At 40.4% G+C, this 27,430-nt stretch overlaps 1 protein-coding gene across 3 annotated transcripts in view; it reads left to right on the top strand.

Moving 5' to 3' along the window:
* tbc1d22a (TBC1 domain family, member 22a) overlaps positions 1-27,430 on the top strand; it is a 108,560-nt gene that overhangs the window by 54,817 nt on the left and 26,313 nt on the right. For all 3 annotated transcript variants that reach the window (XM_054800082.1, XM_054800080.1, XM_054800081.1), the window contains 3 exons: positions 2,723-2,829; positions 17,464-17,539; positions 27,148-27,275. In XM_054800082.1, coding sequence (XP_054656057.1) covers positions 2,723-2,829; positions 17,464-17,539; positions 27,148-27,275 — 311 coding nt within the window. The remainder of the gene's footprint in view (positions 1-2,722; positions 2,830-17,463; positions 17,540-27,147; positions 27,276-27,430) is intronic.

The following is a 27,430-nucleotide window of genomic DNA, read 5'->3' as shown; positions in this document are numbered from 1 at the left end:
AGTGATACGCGCAGGGATCAAGTCCCCGAAAGGGAACGCTGTCTGTTTCGTCGTATAGCCAAAGTAAGCCACAAAGAGAATCATATTGCATTGAATTGTAAAACGGTAGAGAGTTGAATTAAGAAAGTACTTAAAGGTCCCCTATTATGCAAAATGAATATTTTTAATGATGTTCTAACTAGGTTTTGGGCATCGAGTCTTGAGCATTGATGGGAACCGGTATTAAAATTGTGGTTCTCCCTGGATCGTTTAAATGTTTTTATTTAGAGTCTTAGTTTCAATGCCTACTTCGCCAACCAGAAGAAATAGCCACAAACACCAACGAAGAAGAAGCCGGCAAGCACTAACGAAGAAGTGGCTAAAAAGTTTGGCTTAACTTCATTAAAAAAAAAAAAAAAAAAAAAGCGTTGTCGGCTCAGTGCAACATTTTCTAGGGTGCATGACCAAACACCTCCGGGTTCATGTTCTAGAAATAAGAGTGCCCCATCTTTGACGTGCTATGTCAGACTTCTTCTAAGCAGCCAGAATCAGGGAAGTGAAACTTTAAAATAGGTCTCTCTCATGCCAATGTAACCGAGGGTTTCAGGGTGCTCGCTGATGTCGTGGAAGTTTGGTGTAAATAAAGAACGGGAGCTACGGCTACAGTGAGGCAAGTTTATTCATGTGCACAGTTGTCTCTATTAGCAACAGCCAAGGTACCTTCTCAATCCACATGACACACTACCGTCCTTCAAAATAGGAGCGCATTGGGCTACATCCTGCTTATTTGTGTTAACAAAATAAGGGCGTTAAAAATAGCGTACACTAATACTGAGGCAGACTAATATACTACTTTTTAACATGAAAACTCTTTTGTGAATGTGTACTCCTGTCAAAAGAAACTTCATAACATTCATGTTCAAGTTGAATGGTTTGAAATGTGTATACTGGTTGAAAATAGCCCTTTGAGAAATTCATAGTAAAGTTGATAAAAAAAAAAAAAAATCATATTATTAAAACATTCAGACATTTTATCCAAAAGGAACTCTTGGTTAGCGCCCTCATTTAAACCATGAAAACTTATATGTCCCTGCCTCTTGAAAGCATCAGGATCGAGAATCGTTAGGAATCGGGACTGGAATAGTTGAAATTCAAGCGATGCCCAACCCTAGTTCTAACAGCACCAAACGAGACAAACATCTATCATCTCCACTTGTTTGTTCAACCTTTGAGAGAAGAGGCGCTCAAATGCTTACTTCTGAAGGCTTCACTACACATCTTAAAACAAAGTCTGGAAACTTGAAGAACAGTGGTTTTACACCCAATGCCATCAGCATTCGGAGGTAATCAGGTTAATGTGTAGATTCGATTTCTGTTTATCAGTTAATAATGCGCAGAATTCAATGCCAAAATGCAGACAGTGCGTATCTATGAAGGTGTGCAGTTTGGTGTTGATCCAAAATTAGAACAATAATCATCTTCCAACAATACTGCCACTGGAAAAGGATCAAGTGGGTCATGAAAAGTAAAGTCAGCCATTGTGAAATCATCAAACACTGGAGCAACAAAGCTTCCCGTGCTTTCATCCTTTCAGCCTCATCAATTGTGAGGCTACCTGGTTGGGAATTTAACTAATGACCTCAGGTTAACTGCTTTTTTAGCATTCATTCAAGCATTCCCTTCCACCGATGGTCACAGGGGGCACTGTTGCCTCACGATCCTCTCAGCAGAATGAGTCTGCGTGCTCTCTTTTCCTCGTGTGTCCTTGCTGGTGTCATGAGCTATGCCCAATTCCAGGGCAACCGCTGGACTCTTAGCTCGTCATCCCTTCTAATCTGCTCCTGTCAAGGTCCACATTTGGAGCTCAGTCCCCACTGTAAGACATAAGCCACCACACAGTCTTGGGATGAGGGATATTTGGGGTCTCTCGATGCAGCAGAGCAAAGGGATTTCATTTTTCATTGTCATTTTTCATATCAAAATCGAGACAAAACACTTGCTATTTTGGGTGTTTGCAATTTATCTTGACTAACCCCGAGAGAATTACACACTATATACTGTATGTACAGTGGATTTAAAGTTGTGTTGCTCCCAAGATCCTTGTCTGTCTTTTTGTCAGACCGAGCATGCCCATTACAACCCTAAGAGCAGTCTACCCAGGTTGCCAAGGATACCATGCAGAGCTGCCAGGCCCTGTGTTGTACACACATATGGGTCTTATAGTATTCGCTGGAGAAGACAACACATGCATAAAGACACGTTTTTCTTCCTGCCCGGCCTCCGTCCTGCTTTGTCATCCTCTCTCTAGATCATTGTTAATCAGTCTTATCTCATCTCCTCTCCGCTAGCTGTCAGCGGCTTGTCAGAATTCTGTCAAAGCCCCATGCTGTCCGTCACACACTGCTGCCGTTAATGACATCTGATGCCACCCATTGTTGGAGTCACCCACTGGAGATGGCTGGGGACTCGACATGCGTCAATATTTCGTGCCGCTATTACCATTTTTGTCCCTAGAAAGTGTTTTCAAATGATGACTTGATGCATTCATATACCCTAATTTGGCCTCCTGTCTAAGCACCTAAGAACCTCTTTACCTTGCTTCCAGTTTATAATGGAGCCCCTGCTGAGCATGTAAACCTGAATTGCTCTCTGCCTCTCCCCCTTATCCACAGCTTCTCATTTCTGGCACTGCTTTCTCTCTCTGTCTCTCTCTGTCTCTCTCTCTCTCTCTACTTTCCTCTAGAGGAAGAAGTGGAAAACTTTGACGTGTCCAGTCTCCAGGAAGAGGCTCTGAGGAACATCGAAGCTGACAGCTTCTGGTGCATGAGCAAGCTTCTGGATGGCATCCAGGTAAGTCATTGTGTGATCAATAGATAAGGGGGGAAACTCTCGCACACAGTTTCATACTTTAACACCAATTTACTGTACACGCTAAATCTCCACCTACATGTTGCCCAGGGGTAAGATCTTCTACTGGGCTATTGATACTATGGAAGTGGGTGGGATGCTGCCGGGCTCTTCACACTCATTGGCATTCTTTCTCCTATCCCTGGAACAGATTTTATTTACTGTTTATGCTAAAATGTAGCTGTAACGTCTACATTTTCACACCTAGTATTCAAACCTTAACTGTTTGGTATATGGATACATTATGCAGTCGTGAAAAATGAATGTATTTATTCTTTTGCACACAAAAGGACGAACATTTGTCAAAACATGCACCTGTACTGGCTTGTCTGTGCGATGGCACTGCAATTTAATCTCAAAATCTGAAGCCAGGTTTGATTGACTTGACATTTTGCATATAGATCAATGTATTCTACACTGTAACTTTAGGGTGTTTCGCTGAACCCCCTTGTAATCACGTAATTTGGTACACAGCTAAAAGGGAAATGGCACTTTTTGGGGGGAATTTTGCCCATCATCCACAATCCTTATGTGAGACATGAACACACATCTTTCTCTTTTCTGTGCTTTCTAAAGACATAAAAACAGCTTAAAAGAGAAGAATTCACGACACACCTATTCCTCCTCCATTAACGCTCCATTAACAAAATGTGACCTGCATATTAACCAAGCTACAGTGACATTGTTATTATTATCATTATTGTTATTAACATTACGCCAAAGAACTACATTACTGGCATAGTGACACCACCCCACACCACACTGGCTAGCTACTAGCTGTCTAGCGACTAGCTTCACCACACACTCGCTCACATCACGTTGACACTGCGCTCACAACGCATCAGGCCACGACCGATAGGTAAGGCTACATATTGCAGCTGCGGCCACTGCTGCTGTGTGTGTGTGTGTGTGTGATAATGCTAGGTGTAGGCGTTTGTTTTTATGTTGCTTTGTGAAATCAATGCTCCCAGGAAGGAAGTTCCGGGAATGCTTAAAAAGACCAAAGTACGGCAAAATACTGTAAGTATTACATGTTATCATGAATGTACCAGTTGCTACATGGTTACAGCATGGATATAAAACCATAAGATGTGCTTGGAGGTTTTTGGAGGTGCTTTAATAGCGGCCTTTCCAGGCAGAATAGGTGTGTACCATTACGTGCGGCAAAAAAAGCTGCCTCTTTTTTATCTGTTTTTATATCTTTAGAATGCACAGAAAAGAGAAAGACGTGTGTTCATGTCTCACATAAGGATTGTGGACGATGGGCAAAATTCCCCCCAAAATAGCAGTTTTCCTTTAAGGCAGGGTTGTCCAAAGTGTGGCCCAAAACTGTTTTTTGTTTTTTTTTTTCATTGGCGTGTGCCACATTCTAAAAATATAATTTAGTAAGAACACTAACACACTTCAACTCCAACTTGAGCAAAGGTGATACTTCCTACATCTGTCAGTAGTGAGAGTTTTACATTGCTAAGGCCTTTATTCAAGGTGTGCATGCTTGAGCATTCATTTATTACAGTCAATTTGTAGCCAATTCATTTTAGAAATTAATAGTCACTGTTCCTCGTTGCTCCTGGGGGATGCAACCAGGAGAGGAAGCTGAACTTGAGCCGAGGAAGTAAGAGAGAAGGATGGGCTGTGTCTCTTCCGTCTGTGTGTGCATGGATGACGTCCTCGCCATGCTTGTGTTTATTTGTGACCTTGGCTCCAAACTAATTATGTACAATGCATCTGGGAAGCCATGTTTCCACCCCCCTTATATCCCCTGCCTTCCCTAATGCTTTTTAAACAATCCGGTGGAGGCTTGAGTGCTTCAGTGCCGTAATTAGTTGGTGATCCTTTTCTCTGACCTCCTCTCCAACCCCTCTCACGTCCACCATTCTCTATTAAACTAAACTGTGTCCTGAAGGTGGGGGGTCTCAGGGGTAGCGGGAACGGGAACTGTCTGTGTAATTACATTTATTCATTGCCTTTAAAGCGCCTCGTACGTCCTCTGAAACCTGCGTCATGCTGTATTGTGTGAGGAAGACTGCATCGCGATGCTAATAGATTGATTTTATGATAAGACAGCCGCAAATATAAAACAACCCCTTTTTCATGACCTGTGTTTGAAAAAATAGGTTTAAAGCCCCCCCCAAAAAACATAATTTAAAAAAATTGTTAGATTAATTTCTTGGATTAGATTAATCGAAAAACAAAGATGCTCATCTTTGCTGGTCGTTTGCTCACCTTTGTCTTAAAATTAGTAGCATTATAACATGTCTCTGGTGTCTGTGAGTGACAGGAAGAAAAGCTCTGACTGAAATAATTTGACCCCTCTAGACTCAGATAAAAGACAACTGGGCTTTTCTAGGGGAAAAGCACAATCTTATATTTGAGTTAGTACAGTATCTGAACATTTTTACTCTAGGTTTCTGTTTACAGTACATCCCCACTTTTTACTCGGGTTATTAGCCAGGTCCACCAGCAAATGATGAAAAATGGCGAGTAATTGATATGGCCATTAAAAAGGTCTATAGAAGGTGTTTCTCCAAACCGCAACTACATAATAGACACTGCTTGCCTGTTGTAATTCCAGTTTAATCTTTTTTTTTATTTGCAACATGCATACCAGGTTACATTGGAGTACATCTTACATTTACAGTTCCATAATTCAACGTGTCTGAAAAGCGGTAGGAAGACCAGAGCTTATTCAATCCTACCCCTTTTCCATATCACAGCAATCACTTATGAATTTCTTCACTTCTTGTATTCAATATACAACTAACTAGTTAGCCTCTCCAATTTACTAATTCAAAACTTGAAGTGTTTCAAACGGAGTGGGGAAGAAGGACAAAGAAGCCAAAAACGTTCCACTTCCACATGGAATGAGAGGAGAAGCTTTTTTCCACCCAATCTCAGCCATGCCACGTCGGCTCGGCTTGGTTGGCTCAGTAGCCAGTCTCCTTGCAATGTGAAAGGTAATTTAATCTGACGTCGTGTCTCATAACATTAATGATATCTAGTGACCATAATATATATAATGTGTCTTTCAATATTTTTTGACCAATGGCCATAGTGAACCACGAAACAATGATCGATCATTAACTCATTCAATACCAAAGACATAGTTATACGTTTCTATAAACCCAGAGGCCCGATGCCAATAACGTATCTGTACCTCTTTTATGTGTTTTTTGTTTGAGTACTGATGCAACACCCCACCAGTGGATTAGGGTTGAGGCAATTTCAATGCCAATAAAAACAGCCACTAGGTGGCAGAAGTGCAACATGAGCAAGGAGAAACACACTAAAGGAAGAGCAAGCCCTTTCATAAAGCTGTTACATTGGCTACCACATGAAAAAAATTACCCGTTGTAGGGAAATTTTAACGCACGCACGTACGTCCACACACATAGTTTAGTTCCAACTCACATAGTGATGTAGACATTTTTTTTTGTTGTTTAGTTCAGATATTTCAGCTGTCACAAAAACAAAAAATAACCGTGTCAAAGTGAAAGTTATGCTTGAAATGTATCTTTTCACAAAAACTTGTTTTCTCCCTTTTCTTGTCGGCAACTGATATTTTCCTGAAACTTACCCATGTTCTACTACGGATTTACTAAAGAACGAAAAAAGGTAGAAACAAACTTTTTTTTTCTGATGAAAGACGAGAGTCTAATGTTTCTTTTGGTAGGTTCCATGTTTATATAGCCGTAGAACAACGTATTCTGTGTGCCTTGAAAGATCAGTCAAAATTGTCTAAAATGGACGGGACTGACAAATGGCTGGGATTGAGTTAATTCATTTTTGAAAACCGGGATATAGTGAGGGACGATTGTACATGATTCACAAAGAGCTAGGGACATCAGGCCCCCGGGACGAAGCAAAAGCACGGCATCACGTCCGCAGGTGACCCTAACCGCCCATCCCCAACACCCCGAATGCATACATCAAACCCCCAGCACCTCAGCACCCCCTGCAGAAGCCGCCACCCTCTGACAACATGTGATCCATGCACAGACTGATAAATGCGATGGTTCAATTAGAACTGGCATTGACACAGTCCTCTTCCTTATGCCACACACATTTAACCGTCGTGAGACCAGGATGGCACCCAGTGGTGCATCAACATATCAATATGGCTACCACCACATTACATGGCGCCAACAGATTGCTCCCAGAGGGAAGCGGCCACGAGCCCTGAGCGCCATGGAGCGCTACCAGTAGGCTGTTGGGATCCCTATCGCCCGGCGCCCTCGCCAGAGAACAGCAAGCCGCGTAAAAGCACTTAAAATAAAAACTCCTTTTCACTTTGCTGCAAGTTTTTGAGGCCGTATTGACTGTCGACACTAAGGAAGCATTACATTACATTACATTACAACATTAACATTACATTGATGAGACAATAGCCACCAGGAAGTACGCTGTCAGTGCTAACGTGTGAGGCTATCTCATCTTATTTATGTCTAAGATGGCGTATTTTCTATTATGTCTCCTATATTGGGTAATGGCAAGTGTTAAGGTGACTATAGGGGTGTTATTTCATGTCTACAGGGCTCTGATAATGGTAAAAACTGAATTTAGAAGGTCATAAACGGGTTTGCTATGCTCTAACTCTGAAAATATTTTATATTTATTCATATTGAATCCTAATTCGTGGAAATTCATGGTCGGATATGGAACCAATTATCCATGATAAACGAAGGATGACTATACACGTATGCTCTACATTTGACCTGTATTATCACATATTTATATATCATTGTTGACCTTATAGTGAATGGGATTTGTATTTTTTCGCAATGAAAAAATACTTTTTTGATCAAAAATCAGCGAATATGCATGGCCGTGGACGCTGAATTGGGAATGTGCGGCGATCCACTGTAGTTTTAGATTGTGCAAAGTGTACAAAAATGTTTGTAATGGCGCGGAAAATTAGCACTTTGTATTTTTTATCCTGCACCCTAAGTGTATGTAATCCAGCTTTCCCAAATGGCTCCACACCACTGTACTACAACTAAATCCCCTCCTCCCATGGTCGGTACTTCCAGTTGCTTCCAGGCTGAAGTGAAAGCATTTTTGTATGTTTTATTACGACGTCCAGGACCAACGCACATCCTCTGTGAGTGACAGTTCCTGCGTCCCTCCCCCCGGCCTCGACACGTAGGGCATTGTTAAATAGACAAACACTGCTGTGAGTGCGTGATCCCGAGCCTATCAACAAGATAAGCACGCTGTACTCTGCAGCCCATTTACACATCAAACTGGCAGCTGACAGTAGCAACATCAAGTTCTTGCAAACATGTTTGAACTACCTAATCCTCTCCACTCCGGAGGGATATTGAAATGGCCGTCTAATCCCATTTCAAAGATACCACTGACCTCATCAAATTAATTAGAGATTGAAAAATGTACATAATGTAAATGAATAAATGCGAATGGATCGTCTACAAATGAGTGTATGTACCCTTTTGAAACGGCTATTTTAAGTCCAGCCTGATGTTCCCTTAGCATTTCCAGAAGCTAATTACTCTTGGACTGAGCTAAATTGGACAGCGCTTCCAGCTAACGTATCTCATTTAACTTATTACTTATTCCACGTCTTCATTTAATTTAAATGGAGCTGTTGTGTCTGTCCATTGATATGCTGTTGATATAAATATTTCAAGGCAATTTGCACATTTACATTCATCATTAACATGTACGGTGCAAGTTAGAAGCGTGAATTTTGTCGGTGCGGCAACGGGAAAGTGCGGTTTGCGTCTTACCTGTCGTTCCCGGAGAGGAAAATGAAAAGTCAAAAAGTTCAGAAAGTCCATTATTCCGCTAGCACACCCCCGAGGGCTCTTAGTTTTTAAACCTAGCAGATGAACACCTGCCTTTTATGCTAATTCCGCACATATGCCTTTTGGAGCGGTGGCTTTTCAATGTGTTTTGCAGCCCAAGGGGGGTCACATTGGGATATAAACTTATTACTGGTAGCCTGAGCCCAGCATGAAAATGCCTCCCACCATGATGTGGTTATCATAGCATAATTTGGCATATGGAATGTTTTTCAATCGGTTTGTGCTGAATGACCCCTCTAAACACTGACCTGACAAATATGTAACACAGAATGTACAATGATTAAAGGCTTGACCGCTCCCTCTGCTGCTGCTCCTCGTCTGAGTTGCATCCAAGTCCTCGCTTGGAAGGCACGCAAAAACAACCGTGTGTGTGTGTCTGCGCTCATTGTCAAGGCAACCATCTGTTTCCGTGGTACCAGCTAGAGACGGGGTCTCTGTTGCGTAGGAACAGGGTTGCTGTGATCTAACGTCTAGCAGACGGTCGTAAGACCAAAACTAGACCCCGTGTTTGGTCCTCAGCTCCCTGTGGACTTCCTGGTCTGTCACTCAATCTACCACCTACACACACAACCAGCTGGTGTTTGCCAGCTTACTCAAGTTCACAGGACGGAAATAGAGTTGTATTGCGCCACCGTTGGCGTGCTAGGTGAAATTCTAAGACGGTACCCAAAGCAGTGTTCCCTAAACTTTAAGAAAAACAAGACATTTTGCAAGACACACAAAATTAATACCGACTGAGTTTGTTTTCCAGAAAGAAGATGGTGATAGCATAGTCTGACAGACAGTGTTTTTTTTTCTATTGTTTTGGTAGTGGCTGGCACCCAAAATTCAGTCTTTCCAGTCGAAGGTCAACTAACAGCACTGGCAACAATACCTTTCATGCCATTGTGGAAACTTCTGGATTGTTGCTTTTAGCTTTATTCCAAAATGAAAGAACAACGGACTTCTCACAAGCTCACCATGGTTTGGCGCAATGTGATGGAAGCGACAAAGCCCTATTTGCCTTATCTTGTCTTGACATTATCTTCATTGGCCTGGGAAGTTCTTTCAGTAGGCCCTGTGAGAAAGTTCATTCATGTAGTTCAGGGTTTTCCAAGGCGAGGCCCACGGCACTTTCGAAATATATAATTTAACAAGAAAACAAACCAAAAAAACCCAGCAACAAATAATTTTACAAGAATAAAATCATAATTTTAAGAGGAAAAAAGTTTGTAATTTTACGACAGTGGTATAATATTATGAGAAAAAATAACATAATTTTAGTAACATAAAGTTGTACTGTTAAAGAAAAAAAATACATTCTTTTAAAAAAAATCTTAATATTATGAAAAACAAACAAATCCACGACTGAAGTTGTAATTTTTGGAAAGTTCAGTTGCGGAAAAAGTTGTAAAGTAAAACTATTATAGAAATAAAGTAATAATTACGAGAAGAAAGTTGAAATAGTTGGAAAAAAAATCCCAGCAGAAATGACAAAAATAGCTGTAATTTTATGAGAAAAAAGTCAAAATATTAAGAGACAAAATTTGTACTCTAACAAGAAAATGTCGCAATTTTACGAGAATAAACTCTGAATAGTAATGATGCAAAATAATGTCATTTTAGTAGCACAGAGTTGAAATATTAAAGAAAAAGTAAACTTTTTGAATAATAAAACAAAATAAATTGGCAGTTTTTAGAAAATTAAGTTGAGAAAAAAGTTACAGTATGGGAATAAAGTCTAAATATTATGGGAATAAAGTCATAATATTATGAAAAGAAAATTTTGGGGGGCGGGGGAAACAGCAAAAATGGGGGGAAAAATGGGGAAAAAGTTGCAATTTTACATGAACAAACTTGTAATAAAAGGGGAAATGATGTCATTTTAGTAGCATAGAGATGAAATATTAAAGAAAAAAATATTTTTTAAAAGTCATATGAGAAACGGCGCAAAATAAAGTAATTTTATAAGATAATTTATAAGATAATTATGGGAAATTATCATAACATTGCAAGAAGAAAATTTACAAAGATTATTTGAGAAGAAATATTTGGAAAATTAAAAAAAAAACAAATGGGGGGGGAAAAAGATCAAAGAGTGAAGTTCATACTAATAATAGCTTTTTCACCTACGTTACAAAGCTGAGGTGCATTTTTTTTCTTGAAATATATATATATATATATATATAACTTCTTAGCATATCTACGTGTGTTGCTTTACAAAATATCAAAATGGCCATTGCATCCTTTCATTTTTCAGTATGTGACCCTCGGTGGAAAAAAATGTGGACACCCCTGATGTAGCTTCTCTTCATGTGAGCGGCCTACTTTGACCCTCCAAAAAATTTAATCTAGGCAATACTATCATTGACTGCTTGGGGGGAAAAAAAGCGTCAAATGGTAAATGTGAAATTATGGGAAAAGAAACCAGTAAACAAGAACGCCAAAGACAAGTTTAAATATTTGGTCGGTATTTTCCAGAAAAAGATCGCTCAGTCCTGGCGAGTCCATCACAGACATGCTCCAAAGCACACGTGCCAGCCGGTAGAAAGCTACACAATTTGTCCCGTCTACTGCGTACTAAAATCCTTCAATCCCTCTTGTATATTGTCTGTCTTTATCTCAACCTGTTTTATATAATCTCTTTTTGTGTCACACCAAAGACTAGATAACTGCACTGCCCTTCGCTTCTCTCCACCAACACCACAACATCTATTATTGTAAACCCTTTATCTTTACCTGTCATCTGTCTCTTTCTGTCTCGCTCACCTACAACACAGAACAGCGCATTGTTGTGTCGCTTCTGTCCCACTTGCTGATAGACATCCGGCGTTCCCAATAGAAGGCAATCTGAGTCCAGTGCGGAGCCATTGTTGCCTCTAATAGAATGGACTGAAGAGGTGAAGAGGCGCGATTGATTCGGCCGACTGAGTGGAATGAGAGGCTTTTGACACCGTGTTTGTATACTCTGTGGGCAGTCCAGATGTGGTGCATGAATAGTGAAATACGGGCGATAGTTTCCTCCCGTTGCCTCATTCGATCAAAGCCACTTGATATTGGAGTTGAGTTGGAGGATGACATGACAAGGAAGGAAGAAATAAAGTAGACGATAGGTTGGTCTAAAGCACAGGGGGCTGAGACACTGCAGCTTTTCTCTCCAACCAGTTTCTCCAGCAGGTGATTTAAATGATGATCTCCTTCCCTCAAATTGAAGGAAGTGTTGATCATTTAATTTAACTGCTTTAGTAACCGGCTAGAAAAGAAACCTGCAGTTTGACACCCCTGATCTAAAGAGACTAAGTAGATAAAGCCAAAGAGAAACGGAGCCAAGGACATCCAAACAAAATACAATGCACTGCAGCTTGGTACTAAATGAAACATGAGGGAGCAAAACAAAGCAGAGGAGACATACTGGTAACCCTTAGTCATATCTGGCCCGATTAGCATCACAGCAGCAATAAAAAGACGGAAATCTTCTTCCTGTCGGAGCTCTATATGGTTTACATCACTACTTATGACGCTAATGGAACCTTTGCTTCAATATTTTGCAAGCGCAATGAAACATGAGCATAATGTCAGTGAATATCATGTAATGCTAATGGTGTTGTGTATTTGGAACATGCATACCAAAGTTACATTCAAGAGCATCACTTTGGCCCTGCGCAATTCGCCCTGTCCAAAAAGGGAGCACCGGCGTAAGTGCTCGGTGCTTGTCAGATTCAGCGCTATGGGCTAGCACACCTGGCTCCGAAGTGGCAAGTCTCCACTCTTTGCAGTACATACGACTTCTATTTCCCAGTAGTTGTTAATGAGTCAGATTGATTTGTTTGCATCACAGGAGCAAAAGAGGATGCTCTGACATCCTTGTTTCACGAAGGTAAATGCCTTTGAGACTTGCAACAGGAGAAACGCTGCAGTGTTTGGGTGCACTGCAAACTCGTGTAGGTTTGCAGAACGTTGCGTCGCATTACTTCCGCGTTTGATCTCTTGTCGGCCGTTGGATTAAAACAAAAGGCTGATGCCGAAATGTGTCAAAATGACGAATATCAGCCTAATTATCGGTCGATCACTACTGCAGTGTGTGCTCTCTTTGGCCCGTTTGAGACAATTTCAAGGATTTTGTGCAACGGGAGTCAATATTTTGTTAACAAATGATTCCGCGTAGGAGGTTAAGAAGAAAGAGGGCAAGAATTTTGGCTATGGCAGTTCAAGGAGAACTTGCTGCGACATCTGTTCCGAGGAGTGTGTGGGTGGCATTAGTGGTGGGACATTGCCGTAAGCTGCTTCACTGACACAAAATCATTTTCAGATGTCAAGAACTTTTGGCTACATTGGTGAGTACCTCTATCCAAGTCTTTCAATGCATATAGGTCGGATATATGCGACCTGACCGTTCAGACTGCAGTAGATCAGATACACATCGGATTTATATCTACATATGAACGAAGCCTGAGTCGCATTTGAAAATATCAGAATTGTACTGTTCACACTGACATGAAAAAAATCAGATACAGGTCACATACGTGCACAAAAATCGGAATTGACCTTCAGTGTGGACGTAACCTATGTGTCTCAGTAGTCACTGGTAGGCTGTTCACTGCCTGGCTTCAAAATGTACCAGGTTTTCTTGTAGGGGAAATGTTTGGAATCACAGTGGCTGTGGTGTAATCAAAGGAGACACTCGAGAGATAACATAAGGAAAAGTTGTAGAAGCAGGAGGTAATGAAGAGGACTGCGACAATAGGGCTCATCTTTCTGAATAACACAGAGGACATGGAAACGAGACTGATTGAAATGCAGTAAGGAGAGTGGCAGAAAAAGTGAACAATTGAGAAAAGTGCATAGAGCTTTATCAGAAGCCAAAAAATACTCTGCCGTGATTTCCGAGACAGGCAGAAAACAAGACGCAGGTGAGAGGGAGAGAAACTGCTAGTTGATTAAAGCCAGCAGCCTCAATAATGCAAATGTAATTACTTGTACCGGCTTGCTTGTGCTCCTCACCAAATTAAGACCCCTGTGCGAGAGGAGGGGTCTTAAGGCAGAAAAAGGAGCTGCATTACAAAAGGCAAATGGACATGTGAGTCAGGTAAATGGCTTAGTAAATTAGCAGGTTGAGCTCTTGGGAATGTATCTTATTTTGAAGCCGCTCATCCAAATCCATTCAGGTTACAAAAACCTATGGGGTGTTGTCATGGCGACACTGGTCAGCTTTGACCCCCCCCGACACTGTTCTAGCACATTTACTTGCTTACGCATTTGCCCCAGGCTTTTCTTGCTGTCACTCTCACACACACACACACACACACACACACACACACACACACACACACACACACACACACACACACCCCAGTATGTATTGATACAAATGGGATGGCAGAATTGAATAAACTCATAATACTTTTAATAGAGACTGAAGATCAAAATATAAAAGAATTCTTTCCATCACGCCACCGGTGGGCTCCGGGAGTGGGTGCGGGATGCACACACCTTCATTCTGCTGAGCCTGAAGGACAACTGGAGCTGTTTATTACTCAACCACCCCTCCCTCCCTGGCTTCCTTCTCTCTCCTCTCCTTCTCATTTTCTCTTTCCATCACTCTTCGGTTGTTGGATGGTTTGCCACATCAGCTGTTCTCCCGCCATACCAAAATGACCCCTCAAGGAAACTTAATCCTGCTTCTTGTTTGTGTGTGTGTGTGTGTGTTTTGTACATGCTCGCCCGTAGAATGCTTAGTATGTTCTCGCATGCACATTCCGCAATTTCAACCAGCCAACACTACCCACTCCCGTGATCATTCTATCATTATTAGAACCTGAAATTCACTGCAGGTTTATTAGCTTTTGACACATTCACACATCCGTAATTGACCGTATGGTAAATTTACACATCTCTTTCATTCAATTGTTTTACCATCCACAGCGAACACAAATCAAAATCAGCCCTTTTTTGTCTTCTAAGCCATAGACTGCTGGAGCATTGAAACTGGTATTGGCAAGAAAAACAAGTCTGTAATGGCTGCTGTTCTTTTCTCGCTACAAATAAACTGTTAGATGATAACGTGTCAGGATGTGCCAGTTGGCTGCAAAACACCAAGGAGCCATTTTTGCAGGGCTGTCCTGAAATTTACTGGGAAACATGACAAATTTTCCTATTACAGATATCTGCTTGATTGAATCACCTCAAGTGTTGGCTGCGTCTGTGCAGGTTATGTGTTCACCTTCATCAGTTGCTTTGTGGTTATTATATGCCTTCTCATGTATATAAATGATATTTTGTTGGAGTTATTCTCCACCTAATGCAATCCAACGATGTACCGTATTGACCCCAATACGAAGTGGTATTGATTGCCTCATAAAAGGTCTGAAAAAGACAGGTTGTCTTATATTGATATGTGTATATATATATATATATATATATATATATATATACACAAACCAACAAGTGGCGGCAAATGTCTTCTCCCTAAATGAGTCAGAGAGTTTCTTCCTGTCACTCTTACACACCTGGAGAGATGTAGAGACTAGGGTGCAACCAATATGGATTTTTTTGGGGCAGTTATGCTGCCTATTCTGATATTAAGGAATACAAATGAATCAGAAAACGGATATATTGGCCAATTAAATGTTTTAATTAATATTGTCGTCCCTTGCTACATGGCGGTTCAAACATCGGCCCCTCACTCTATTGCGTTTTTTCAAAAATGTGTTAATAAATTATTGCTGTTTCGTGGTTGAAGACAGACTATTATTAATATTAAAATGTATGCATATTTAAGCAAATTGTACATATTCATGGCCTAAATTAAGCATTTTCAAGCATAAAATGGCGACATGAGCTAACTAAATGAACTAAAATACAATTACAAGGCAGAAGAAGCTTTCTAATTGTAAATGTAGTATTCTGCATAGACCACTAAGTGTCAGTAATTGTTCAGTGAGACAAGCACCAGACATGGTCGCCAGAACAGGCATTTATTGCAGGTTGAAATTATCTCACAACAGGCACAATAATAATAACATAGTAATTATAATAAGACAGGCTACTGTTGGGGCCATAACCCACAACAAGGTAAAACTCAACTCTGAACACTTCCTGTCCTCCACACATCTGTTCACCTGCCACCAAGGTCCCTGAGGGAACACATTTACCGTGACACACACAAACAGGAGTTTTATTTACGTCTTAAAAGGTTTATTTGCTCTTATTATGCCTGGGATAGGCTCCAGCATGCCCCCGCCACCCTAATGAGAAGAAACGGCATAGAAAATGGATGGATGGATGTCTACTATATTGTGTAATCCAAGTGTAAAGCCATTTAAAGCCACTATTACAATACATTGATGAAAAAGTAGCCACCACAGGAAGTACACTGTCCAGAAAAAACAACTAACTGCTTAACGTGTGAGTCTGTTCATTTCTGTATGTCTAATGTGTCTTATTTTCTCTCATGATATCTACTATATTGGTAATTGACTGACTGTATGGGTATTATTTCATGTCTAGAGGGCTTTAATGATGTTAAAAAACATATTTATATGATCTTAAACAGGTTTCCTATGTAATAACTACAAAAAAAGTAAAACTGCAGTTAACAGTAAAACTGTGGGAAATAAAATAATTATGCAAAATCTATATGAATTACTTTCACATACCCCCTCAGTACCAGACTTCTTCTCAGTGTTGCCAATCTAACACAGGTAGGATATATAGCAACGAGTACAACTTTTTTTTAGTAAACATTTATTCTCTCATGTCTATAATTGGCCAATCATAACCACTGCAGAATAATCAGTAATCTGCCAAAAGCTAACTCTTATTTTTCACTAGCAAAATGCAGGGAACACTGTCTTTTTCTTAGGGGCCTGCTTGAAAAAAGTGGCTCTGGTAGTATGGCAGTGGACACAGGATGTAATGAAGGGACAGATTGTTTGATGAAGGAGAACTGTATCAGACAACTTTATACCAAGCTGGGATAATAACATTGTAGGATTGTTACAGATGAGCAATGGATGATGAAGATTCTGATTTGCAGACCACACTTACAGTATATACCTTATATAGAACAGGCAGATGTCAACTTGACTCTCAGCCAACTATTTGTAGCAAGAAATTGCTACAAACATATACATGTTTAAGACTTTTACAATGTATGTTGAGGCATGTCTGTTCAACTTAAGAGATGTTCTTTTACTCAGATTTCAGACTGCAGAGAGCATTTTAGGTGTAGCTATCCCCGGGTACAGAGAAATTCCTGATATCAGGCTCAAATGTTGGGCACGGTGGCAAACAACAGAGGAGGAGTTGTAATGCACAGAGCCATCAAACTGTTGAACAGTAAACACGCATTTTCCCCCAAAAACAGGTTTTGAAAAAGAGGGTTCATCTTATATTCAGGGCAATATGGTATTTTCATTCGAGTCACTGTGTGGTATGAATAGAACCAAATTAGACATTTTTTCCAAAAACGTGTCTTGAAAAAGAAGACCCGTCTTATATTCAGGGCCATCTTACATGCAGGACAATAATAGTGTTTTATGTGAGTCAGTGTGGTGTGAATGTAACAAAACTAGACATGTTTCCAAAAGCAGGTCTTCAGAAAGAGGGGTCGTCTTATGTTTGGTTTGGTTTAGTTTATTTGAACATGAAGGTTACAGTGGAATACATCTCATGAATCATTTTTTCACAGTTCCACATGGTATGTTGGGTTCAGTACAGTATTTTAACAACAGTGGTCTGATCCATGCTGACTGATACTCATTTTTTTTCCCAGGACAACTACACTTTTGCACAGCCGGGCATCCAGAGGAAAGTCAAGGCCTTGGAAGAGCTGGTCAGCAGGATTGATGGTGAGTGTTATACATTATCTTTCACTTTCTATACAAGACAACGATGGTGGTTTGTGTGGTATCACCTTTAATGATGGTCAGGGCCCACCTGAAACCAAGATGGCTCTGCTGTCTTTATGTGTTTGAGGCTAAAAGATTGGATCTTTTAGGACGGGATGAAAGGACAGCATTGTATGTGGTAGAAAAGTGGTGTCGCAGACCTCCCCCTCTGTTCAGAGATGGCTTCTCAACCCTAACATAGGTGGCTCCCCTCACTCCTCTTTCAAATCATCTGTCTTATCTGTCCAGAATGTGTACATTTTTGGCCTCAAAAGTGTTTTCTCTATTAAGGTGCAGCTAGACTGCAGTCTTGACCTGAAGAATTAGCCCGTCTCTGTTGTGCCATGCGCCTGCTCAGTGGCTGCTTGTTTCCCCAATGTAAAAATTGGTACATTCTTCACTGCACTGGACAGCATACACCAGATTGTTTTTCTGGGTATGGCGTGTCCTGTCTTTGGGGTGTACCAACCTCTGTCTCAAAGTGTTACCATGTTGAAAGTGTACTGGTATCTTGTGTTTGTTAAAAGTCCTTTTGAGTTTCTCAGACAGACCTGAGACACACAGAATGACAACGTTATTGCGTCTGCTACTCTTCCTCATCCACCTTGCTTTTGTTCTTTTCTGGAACGAGATGCACTTTTTAAAAACGACTAGCTCGGGTAACCAGAGGTTTTGAGGGCATCCCTCAGGTGCTAATGCTCTTTCTCTTTGGCCTGTGGGCTGGTGGGAACATGATCGGCTCTCTGCTGTAGGGTTCTGATAACGCCCAGTTTGTGTTCCATTGGGTGGTGTGAATCAAAAAGTAGGTATTGGTCAGTGTGTGGGGGTTTTCTGTAAACACTAACATGGAGGCCAATGTCATGTCCAATGTGGATGTTGCAGTTCAACAAAAGCCAACTGCTGTCTTTGACATCCTCACATGTGGACTTCGTGTTTTTGTCCACCGAGTTAATGTACTCGGTGAAGGGTAGACTTCTTGGCTTCTAATTTTGACCCATCCACATATGTGTCATCCACATATCTATCCCAGTGACTTGGTGCTGTTCCCTTAAAGGAATTCCGAGGCCTTGTTTCCATGTTCTTCAGATCGGCCACGATAGAGCATACTGGTGAACCCATAGCACAGCTGTGCTTTTGTCTGTCATTTGACGCCACTAAAGAGCGAAACCATTCCTGTCTGGACAGGATAAAAACACCGGATCTTGCGCCAAGTTGTCATACTAGAGCTGTCCTATCTAGTCTGACTCGTTTTTGACCCGCCTTGTCTTTGGGCATGAACTGATGAAGCCTGCTCGGATGAGAGATGAAACTTTGTTTTGTTTTTTTCACATGGGCCAATAACAAAAAAAAAAATGCTGTGGGCTGCAAATGGCCCCCGGGCCACACTTTGGACACCCTGCTATAGACCCGTAGAAAAAGGTAAATGTCACCTGATGTAATTCCTGTCTTTGCAAGCGTCCTTGTCCACGTCACCACATTGCACAAGGCACTGCATCAAACAAAGATTTCATTGAAGCATATAATGGTCATGGTATTGGATAACCTTGGTGATGTCCCTCTCTGCTCATACTCTTTTTGTCAGTGTGGGACTTAATTCTCCTTACCTCAAGTGTGTGTGATTATGTGAGTGTTACCGATATGTGTGTGTGTGTGTGTGTGTGTGTGTGTGTGTGTGTGTGTGTGTGTGTGTGTGTGTGCTAGTGTTAATGAAAACAGATTGTTTGCATTTGGACTGTTGAGTGCGGTTCCAAAGAAAATAAATGAAGATAAAACAGAACTTGCAACGCACACTGGCACCAGCAAAGGCTTTAAAAATATGACTCGGCGTGTTTCACTGTTTTACTCCATAAGTGCCCTGTCATCAAGGCCGGGGCAGAGCCATTTTATACCTCGCTGCTTTGACATTACCACCCCTAATGAGATCACAGATAGCCTTTATCTCATGTTACACGGTCCCTTTTCGCCTTGGCTGTCGCCGTCTACTCCAAAATGACTTATCAGCACCTATCAATGAGGGTTAGAGAGTCATAACAAACTCTGTATAGAAATGTAGAACTTTTTGACACTGGTATTCCAATGCAATCACTGCAGCTCAGCTGGACTGCAAGTAAAACAATTGACTGTGAATATTATATTGGATCTCAGAGCTGCAGGGGCAACAGAGACAAAGGAAGGACATCTAAAGCATAAAATGTTGACCTCAGCCGACTGTTTGATTAAATTAATGTTTACAGTACTGGGTCAGCATGGGCAGGACATTGCTGATCTGTCTGTCTTATCTTCTTTGTCACTTTTTTTTTGAATAACTAGCCACGGTACACTTCAGTTCAGCAGTAAATAGTACCCCAACCAGGCTCGTGTTCCCACTGTCGACTGAATATGACTGGTTTGGTTATTTAGGTACAGTTTACAACCTACTATAAATTTTACTTACCGTGGAATTGAACCAAAATGCAAATAAAGGAGACTTAACAGCTGATTAAAAAGTAAAAATAATTTCACATCTTTATAGATTTACAAGGGATTAATGACCATGTTTAGTAGCTGTTGAAACCACAAGGTGGAGATCATTAGCTTTTAAGACGCCGCCGCTTCTAACACCACTGTGTGTCACAATAGTGAATTGTGTGATTTTGTACACGCGGGAAAAGCTACAGATACTAACGGTACGCACCCACCAAATTTAATGGGGGGAAAAAACAGGTGTCCATGTTGTAACATGAGATATTTAGTACACATAAAGATGTTACACAGAGATTTAAAAAAAACCTCTTAATTAAATAAATAGTTTTTTACGAACAGTGCCAAACATTGCATGCAAAACGGCTGGTTAAACGGTAGTCCACCTGAAAAGTCGCTGTCATTGCCATCTTCATCCTCCTCCTTCCGCACTAATACCACTAACGTCATCTTCTTCAGTGTCGGAACCGAACAGCCCAACCGTTCCCCTACCACACACCCCGCCAGTCTCTCTGCCTCTTGTTGTCATTCCCAGCACCACCCTCGCCCCGAGTCAAATCAGCCCCCGAGCCTTTGCTGTCCTCCCCACCATGCAACGCAGCATTGCAGATCACAAATTAGCCTCATCACTGTATAAACCGCAGGGTTCAAAGCGTGAAAAAAATGTAGCAGCTCATAAACTGGAAATGGCATTACATACAATAGATGTAGTTTTAAAACAATGTGATAAATCACCGCCTCCCCCGCTGCCTGCCCCTCATGATTATTCTACATGTAATTACTGATGCTAACTCCTGTTTCGCCTTGTTTGACGCCGAGCGCACGCGCCATACCTGCTCAGAAGACAAGCTACTTTGTCGGCATGTGCAAAATGCTTCTCTGATCTCTTCATCTCGCTCCCTTATCTCTGTCCCTGTGTATTTCGCGGCACGCGAGTGCATTAGCACGACTTTATTAACATGCAAATTGCCCAAAGGTGAATTTAGTTATGCAAATTTGCAAGCACGCTGACAACCTGCACTGTGCGCTTACATTGTGTTAAACGGCTGGTAGTTGGGTTGAGATTGTGTATTGCATTATAAATGAAGAACAAAAATGCAAGACATTTTGTAGCTGTTCCTTGTGCCACCCTCAAATTTACTGTAATCTCTGCACGTTCGCGGGAAAAATGTAAAGACAAGAAAAGATTTCATTTGATTGTTTTTTTTTTTATATCGAGCAGGGTTTTTCCAGGGAGGGCCACATACTCAAGTGAAAGGATGCAATGGCCACTTTGATATTTTGTTAAGCAAGTAGATATGCTAAGACATTATATTTCAAGAAAAAAAATGCATTTCAACCTTGTGATATACGTGAAAAAGCCCATTATTATTATTATCAACTTCACTCTTTGCTCTTTTTCTCCCTTTTTTATACCAAATATTTACACTTTCTTCTTAAATAATCTTAACTTTTTTTTTTATATATATATTTTGACTTCATTCTCACAATATTATGACTTTTTCTCAACCTAATTTTCGAAAAATTACAACTTAATTTTGTTTTTCTTGTTTTGTTTGTTTCTTATATTACGACCTCCATAGTACTAAAATGACATTAATATACCGCATAATATAATTTTATAATATAATTTCTTATAAAATTGCGACTTTCTATCTCGCTAGAATACGATTTTTTTCTCTTAATATTTTGATTTTATTCTCTTAACATTACAGCTGTTTTTTGTTTTAATTTCTGCTGTTTTGTGTATGTGTTTTTTTTTTTATTTCCAACTATTTCAACTTTCTTCTTGTAAATTAGTTCATCATAATTCTGATTTTATTATACAAAAAATTAAAATAAAATAACAAAATAGTAGGGATGTCCCGATCCAAATGTTTTGCCTTCCGAGCCGATCCGATTATTTTATTTGTAGTCTTGCCGATCCGATCCGATCTTTTTATGTTTTAATAATTACAAGCTTTTGTTGCAAACATGAATTTGTGGAATTGAACATGATTATGAAAATAGCTTTTCAGAACATTAAAAATAATGCAACCAAAGTATTGCGGTATTTCCTTTTTTTATTGGTGTTGTGTTTTCCTCTTCTTGCGAGTGGCAACCAGCTTTGAGGCGCATTAAAACACCTACCATGTTGGAGTGTGGCTCAGAGTTACGAACATGATACGGCAGCCGATTGTCCCGATCTTGTGGCGGAAGCCGATATTATCTGATCTTCACAAATACAGCGGATCGGGACATCTCTATGAAATAGCAATAAAAAAACAGTATATCATATATCAGTATGTTGTATTGTTGTTTTTTTTTTCCTCCCACAAATCACTTTCACTCATGCTTTGGGGTGATTTTAAGTTTTGGATACAGTAGTGCCTCGTTTATCATGGTTAATTGGTTCCAGACCCGACCTCGGTAAGTACATTTGGTAGAATATATGGTAGACATAAATAAAATAAGATTAGCATTGACAGCATACTTCAAATGCTTCATTAACAAGCAGAGAACACATGCAGTGAACATTCACACGAGAACTGCTGTCGGCCACTCACTACACTGCTAACCTGCTGCTAGCACTCAGCTAACAGCTTTCCAGGCCCATTTCTTAAAGGCATACACAAGTCACAGATACTGTATTACCCTTCATATCCCGTCTTTTGAATTCCTTGTATTTGTATTTTCATTCCTCTTGCCATTTTTATGCTTGAAAATGCTTAATTTAGGACGTATAATTTGCTTAAATATGCATTTTTGTTTACTAATAATACCAGTAGACCATATTTAGTCACGGAACAGCGATCATTTACTAATTAATACAATTTTGAAAAAACGTGATAGAGTGAGGGCACGATATTCGAACCTCAATGTAGCACACGTCCATGGCAAAAACTGCCACATTGACATACTGCTTGCTCGATGCTTTTATTTACACTTTACGTAGGTTCAAATAATGCTTAAATCTATAAAATATAGTTTTATCATAACATAATATTGTTAAACACTGGCTTTCGTTTGTAAATGTTAAATTAAAATTCACACCTGGTAAAATAAGGTCTGCGATATATGGCTATTTAAAGACATGGGGGCTGCCATGTTGCTTTTGGCCATTCCATTGAAGGCTGATGAGGGGCAGGTTGCTCTGCTAGTTGCATGCAAATGCCTCACTGGGTTACTAATGACAGAAAATGTGGTGCTAAGTGTTGCGAAAGGAAAAAAAACAGAAGAGAAAGTAAGAATGTGAAGCAAACAAACAAAGGTCAGAAGAGAGTTTGGAGTTGCATGAATGCTGTGCATCAAGGAGAGTCGGGCAAAAACGTCCTCATCAGCACAATCCTGGGAAACACTCACTCGTCACTGTACGACCTCTGACCGTCTGATGTTCACCCGCGCTTCGCCAGCCACGGGCCACGAGTTTGTCGCGGCATGGCCTCCATCCCCAACTTTTGCCCCCCGGTAGGAGGGAAGACAAGACTCATCAGTCAATCAGTGTCTATGAGCGATGTCATCCGCAACCTCGCTCGGCCTCAGTAACTAGCCGACCCAGCGTGATGCTTGAGCCAGCTGGACTGTAGCCCACAGTTAGAAAGCTACAAGTTTGTTTTTTTTATGTGTGTGTGTTAATTTTAGCTCCTCTCCTACTGTGATAATTCCTCATGACAAACGACAATCTGACTACCTGCACCTCTTCCTCCCTGTGTTTGCTGAAGCCCCTAATATAAAACAGTGCAAGTTCATTAGTGTAATTTAACTTTGTCCAAAGTTGTTCCTGCTGTTTGGCAGTCAGCCCAGCTCTGTCACCATTCGTCCTTAATGAGGCAGCCTTGTTGTGTGCTTTCACAGCAGCGTGTGATAATTACACTGTGGAGAGGAGCCCCAAATGGTAACTTTGTGTGTGATTGTTTAAATATGCTTGCGTAGACAGGTGTCATTCAAGCGATTGCTGTGTGTGTTGTTGCAATGCGTTCCTGTCTGGAAATATCTTGTATAATGTTCTGGCCATCAAAATTGTATTAAAGGTGGTAATGAATGTGGGTATATGCATGCTTGTCACTCAAACTATGCCATAGTTCCTCCCTAACTGCCTTTCCTCATAGATTCCCTGACAGCTCTGTAATTACAGCTCTATTATGAGGCACACATATGTGGAGATTGAGTGTCACGGGTTTGATTGCTGTGAAATATATGAGTGGCTGAATACTAAGCGGTATTTTTAATCTTTTGTCATGTAAAAGAAGCCGAAAAGCAACATTCATCAGGAGCATAGAAGGGGAACAAAGGCTCTCATTGTAGCAAGTTAATTTCACACATTTGGTGACTTATGTTTACCTGCTCTTCAATACATACAGTATGACTGCAGACTCAAATACTACATTGTGTTGTTTTTCTTTAGATCGGTGGTGTCCAAAGTGTGAGCCGGGGGCCATTTGCGGCCCACGGCACATGAAAAAATATAATTTAACTGGAAAACTAAAAAAAAGTTTTCGAGTCCCCTTATAGCTTGTGATTGGCTCTTGCTAAAGAAAGAGCTACCGTTTCCTTACTGACTCACGAGCGTCACAGTATTTAAACGGTTAGCAGTAGTTCTGAAATATAGGAGATGTCACCAGGTTAGAACATGGTCATAAATAAGCCGCAGGGTTCAAAGTTTACGAAAAAAAGTAGCGTCTTATAAACTGGAAATTACGGTATCTCTGAAGTATGCCCTTTTGTACTATACCTGTATATTAGTCACAGAAAGATAAAAAAACAGTACAGGATTATATGACGTAAACATTTTAATCAAGCTAAAAGAAACCACACGTCTGAAATTGTATTTGCACACTAGTCTCTAGTAGTAGTAGTAGTAGTAGTAGTAGTAGTAGCAGAACATTTGAATCACACTTTTTGAGCAGTAAGGGGTTGCCTTCAAAGACACCACGTCATTTAAGTTGAATTTACGTTTTGAGTGTGTTTTCTGGGATTTCCTAGCATACGTCAGTGCAGCAAATCATACTTCCGTATTAATAGGGACAGAGTGAGTGATTCACTTACAAATTTTCTTTGTCTTTCTGTTTATTCTGTTTATTTAGACTCCATTTACACGCATAATATTGATGTTGTGATGTTTAGCGTATCTGTGAATGCAAGTTTTGTTCCAACGAAAAACAGAGACGTGCTTGCGAGTTGTAGATACGTAAATGGTGTTGGAGTCATCCTGCTGCTGTTCAGGTAGGAACAGAGTTATAAAAGAGCGTCAGATTCTGTGTGCGGATGCTACACTGTGCCCCCGTTTGCCATCATAGCAGAGAGGTGTGGCTTTCCATAATGTGCTTGCATTAATTACGCTGAAATAATTGAATTACTGCTGTTAACGCGTTATTGACGACAGCCCTTACAAATAATAATAAATCTCTTCACCAGTAGAAAATTGTTATACCGTCATCTTGCAACAGTAAATCCATTGGTGTTTTCCAGGTTTACTGCAGTTCATCATAGGAATACTAAAAATTGCCATTGCTGTTGTCTGATTTTACTTGTAGTAGGTCATGGTGACTGCACCATGACTGTATCATTTATACGCCTCAGTCATGTCTTCCTTTGCCGCACAGTTGGTCATTGTGGACAGGCCCAGCTGATTCAGCAAGCGCGGCCATGTCATCGCAATGAATATAAAGCCCCCCCCCGCATCAACACTCTCAAGCGCGCAATAATCAATACCAGTTATGTGTATGTGTGCGGTGTGCTTTTATTGCACCCTTTGACGTCCACTTGAAGACGAAAGAGGTCATTGTAGGTCTAAAGTGTTTGTACACAAAATAACTCAGGTCAACAGATTTCCACATCATTCATTTTGCTGGTCAGTATTGTCAAGATGTACAGATGATTAAATGTGCCTGTTAGCTGGAAAATGAAGCTGACTGAAAGTCCATTTACTTTCTTCTACAACCAGTAGGGGGTGTCACACTAGAAAGCACCTAACTGCTGCTTGCATGGGGTGTGAAAGTGGAAAAACAATTAGTCAACTTTTTGTTGACTTCTCTTGGAACCAGCTTGGTGGATTCCCTCCTGTTACCAAATGTTAAAAGATGACTTATTTTTATTAATGCAGAACACGATTGGCCTGAAGAGGTTGCAAATGCAATCACAGAAGATGAGCCAAGAAGAAAAGCAACATGTGTGCCCTTTTCATGCTTAGCTTAGTACTGGATAATGATGTAGAATAGTCCCTCATTTAGCTTAATTCAGCTTAATTGGAGTACATTTCCACAAAGTAGGATTTGTTATTTATAAATAAAGTATTTTCATAGTTGGAGCATAAAAAACCTGTTTCTGACCTTCTAAATGTTTTTTTACATTATTGAAGCCATCTAGACATGAAATAACTATTGTCACCTTTGCGTCCGTATTACCCAATATGGTAGACATAATAAGCCAAAGTAAGCCATTTAAGACATAAATAAGACTCTTATGGTGGTGTTCTGGTGATAGGGGAGCCGAGTCGGGAGTTCAGAGTTGAGTTTTAGTTTGATGTGGGTTATGGCCGCAATAGTAGCCCGTGTTAGAGATTATTGTGTGTGTTGTGAGATAATTCAAACCTGCAATAAAAGCCTGTTGTTCCCACGATCAAGTCTGGTGCTTGTGTGTCTCACCAAGCATGCAGTAACATTACCGACACCGAGTGACCGGTGTAAAATACTCCAGCGTCTGTACAATTTGATATATATATTTTTTATTAATAGGCCGTATTCAACCACGAAACAGGATGATTTATTAATTTCCCGTGTGTTACATGTTCCCATTATTCAATAATGAAACAAAATGATCACAGGACTATGATAAATACTGCCTGAATAAATAAATACAGACTGTATAATAAATAATGACTTGTTAAGTAATGATGAATGAATTCAAGATAAAGTATACTGTATGACTGGTTCCATGTACCTTGTAAATACCATACGCTTGTAGTTTCCTTATGCAATCCATTCTCTAATTTTACTCTACATATCGATATGCTTAAAGGTTTTCATGCTCTGTATACAGATGTTTTAAATGGATTTTTTTTGCCTGAAGTCACGTAAAAAAAAAAATGTTTTACATTAAAATGACCATTGTCTTCTCTCTTCATCCCACAGAGTCAGTGCATCATCACATGCAGCATTACGAGGTAGAATACTTGCAGTTTGCCTTCCGTTGGATGAACAACCTTTTGATGAGGGAGCTGCCGCTACGATGCACCATTAGACTGTGGGACACCTACCAGGTGAACACACATACATACACACGCTTACTGCAAAGTTTTACCTTACCTTTAAGTGTTGCCCTTAAATGTAACTAGGTGCAAGAGTCATGCTCCACACACATCTCGACGTGTTTGCTGCGCTGCCCTTTGCACACTCAAACCCCCTCGTTAGCCAC

Source organism: Dunckerocampus dactyliophorus, chromosome 15, assembly GCF_027744805.1.
Source record: "Dunckerocampus dactyliophorus isolate RoL2022-P2 chromosome 15, RoL_Ddac_1.1, whole genome shotgun sequence".
NCBI classification, from domain to species: domain Eukaryota; kingdom Metazoa; phylum Chordata; class Actinopteri; order Syngnathiformes; family Syngnathidae; genus Dunckerocampus; species Dunckerocampus dactyliophorus.
Note: the sequence above shows the minus strand (reverse complement) of the source record. Positions and strands in the feature narration are given on the sequence as shown.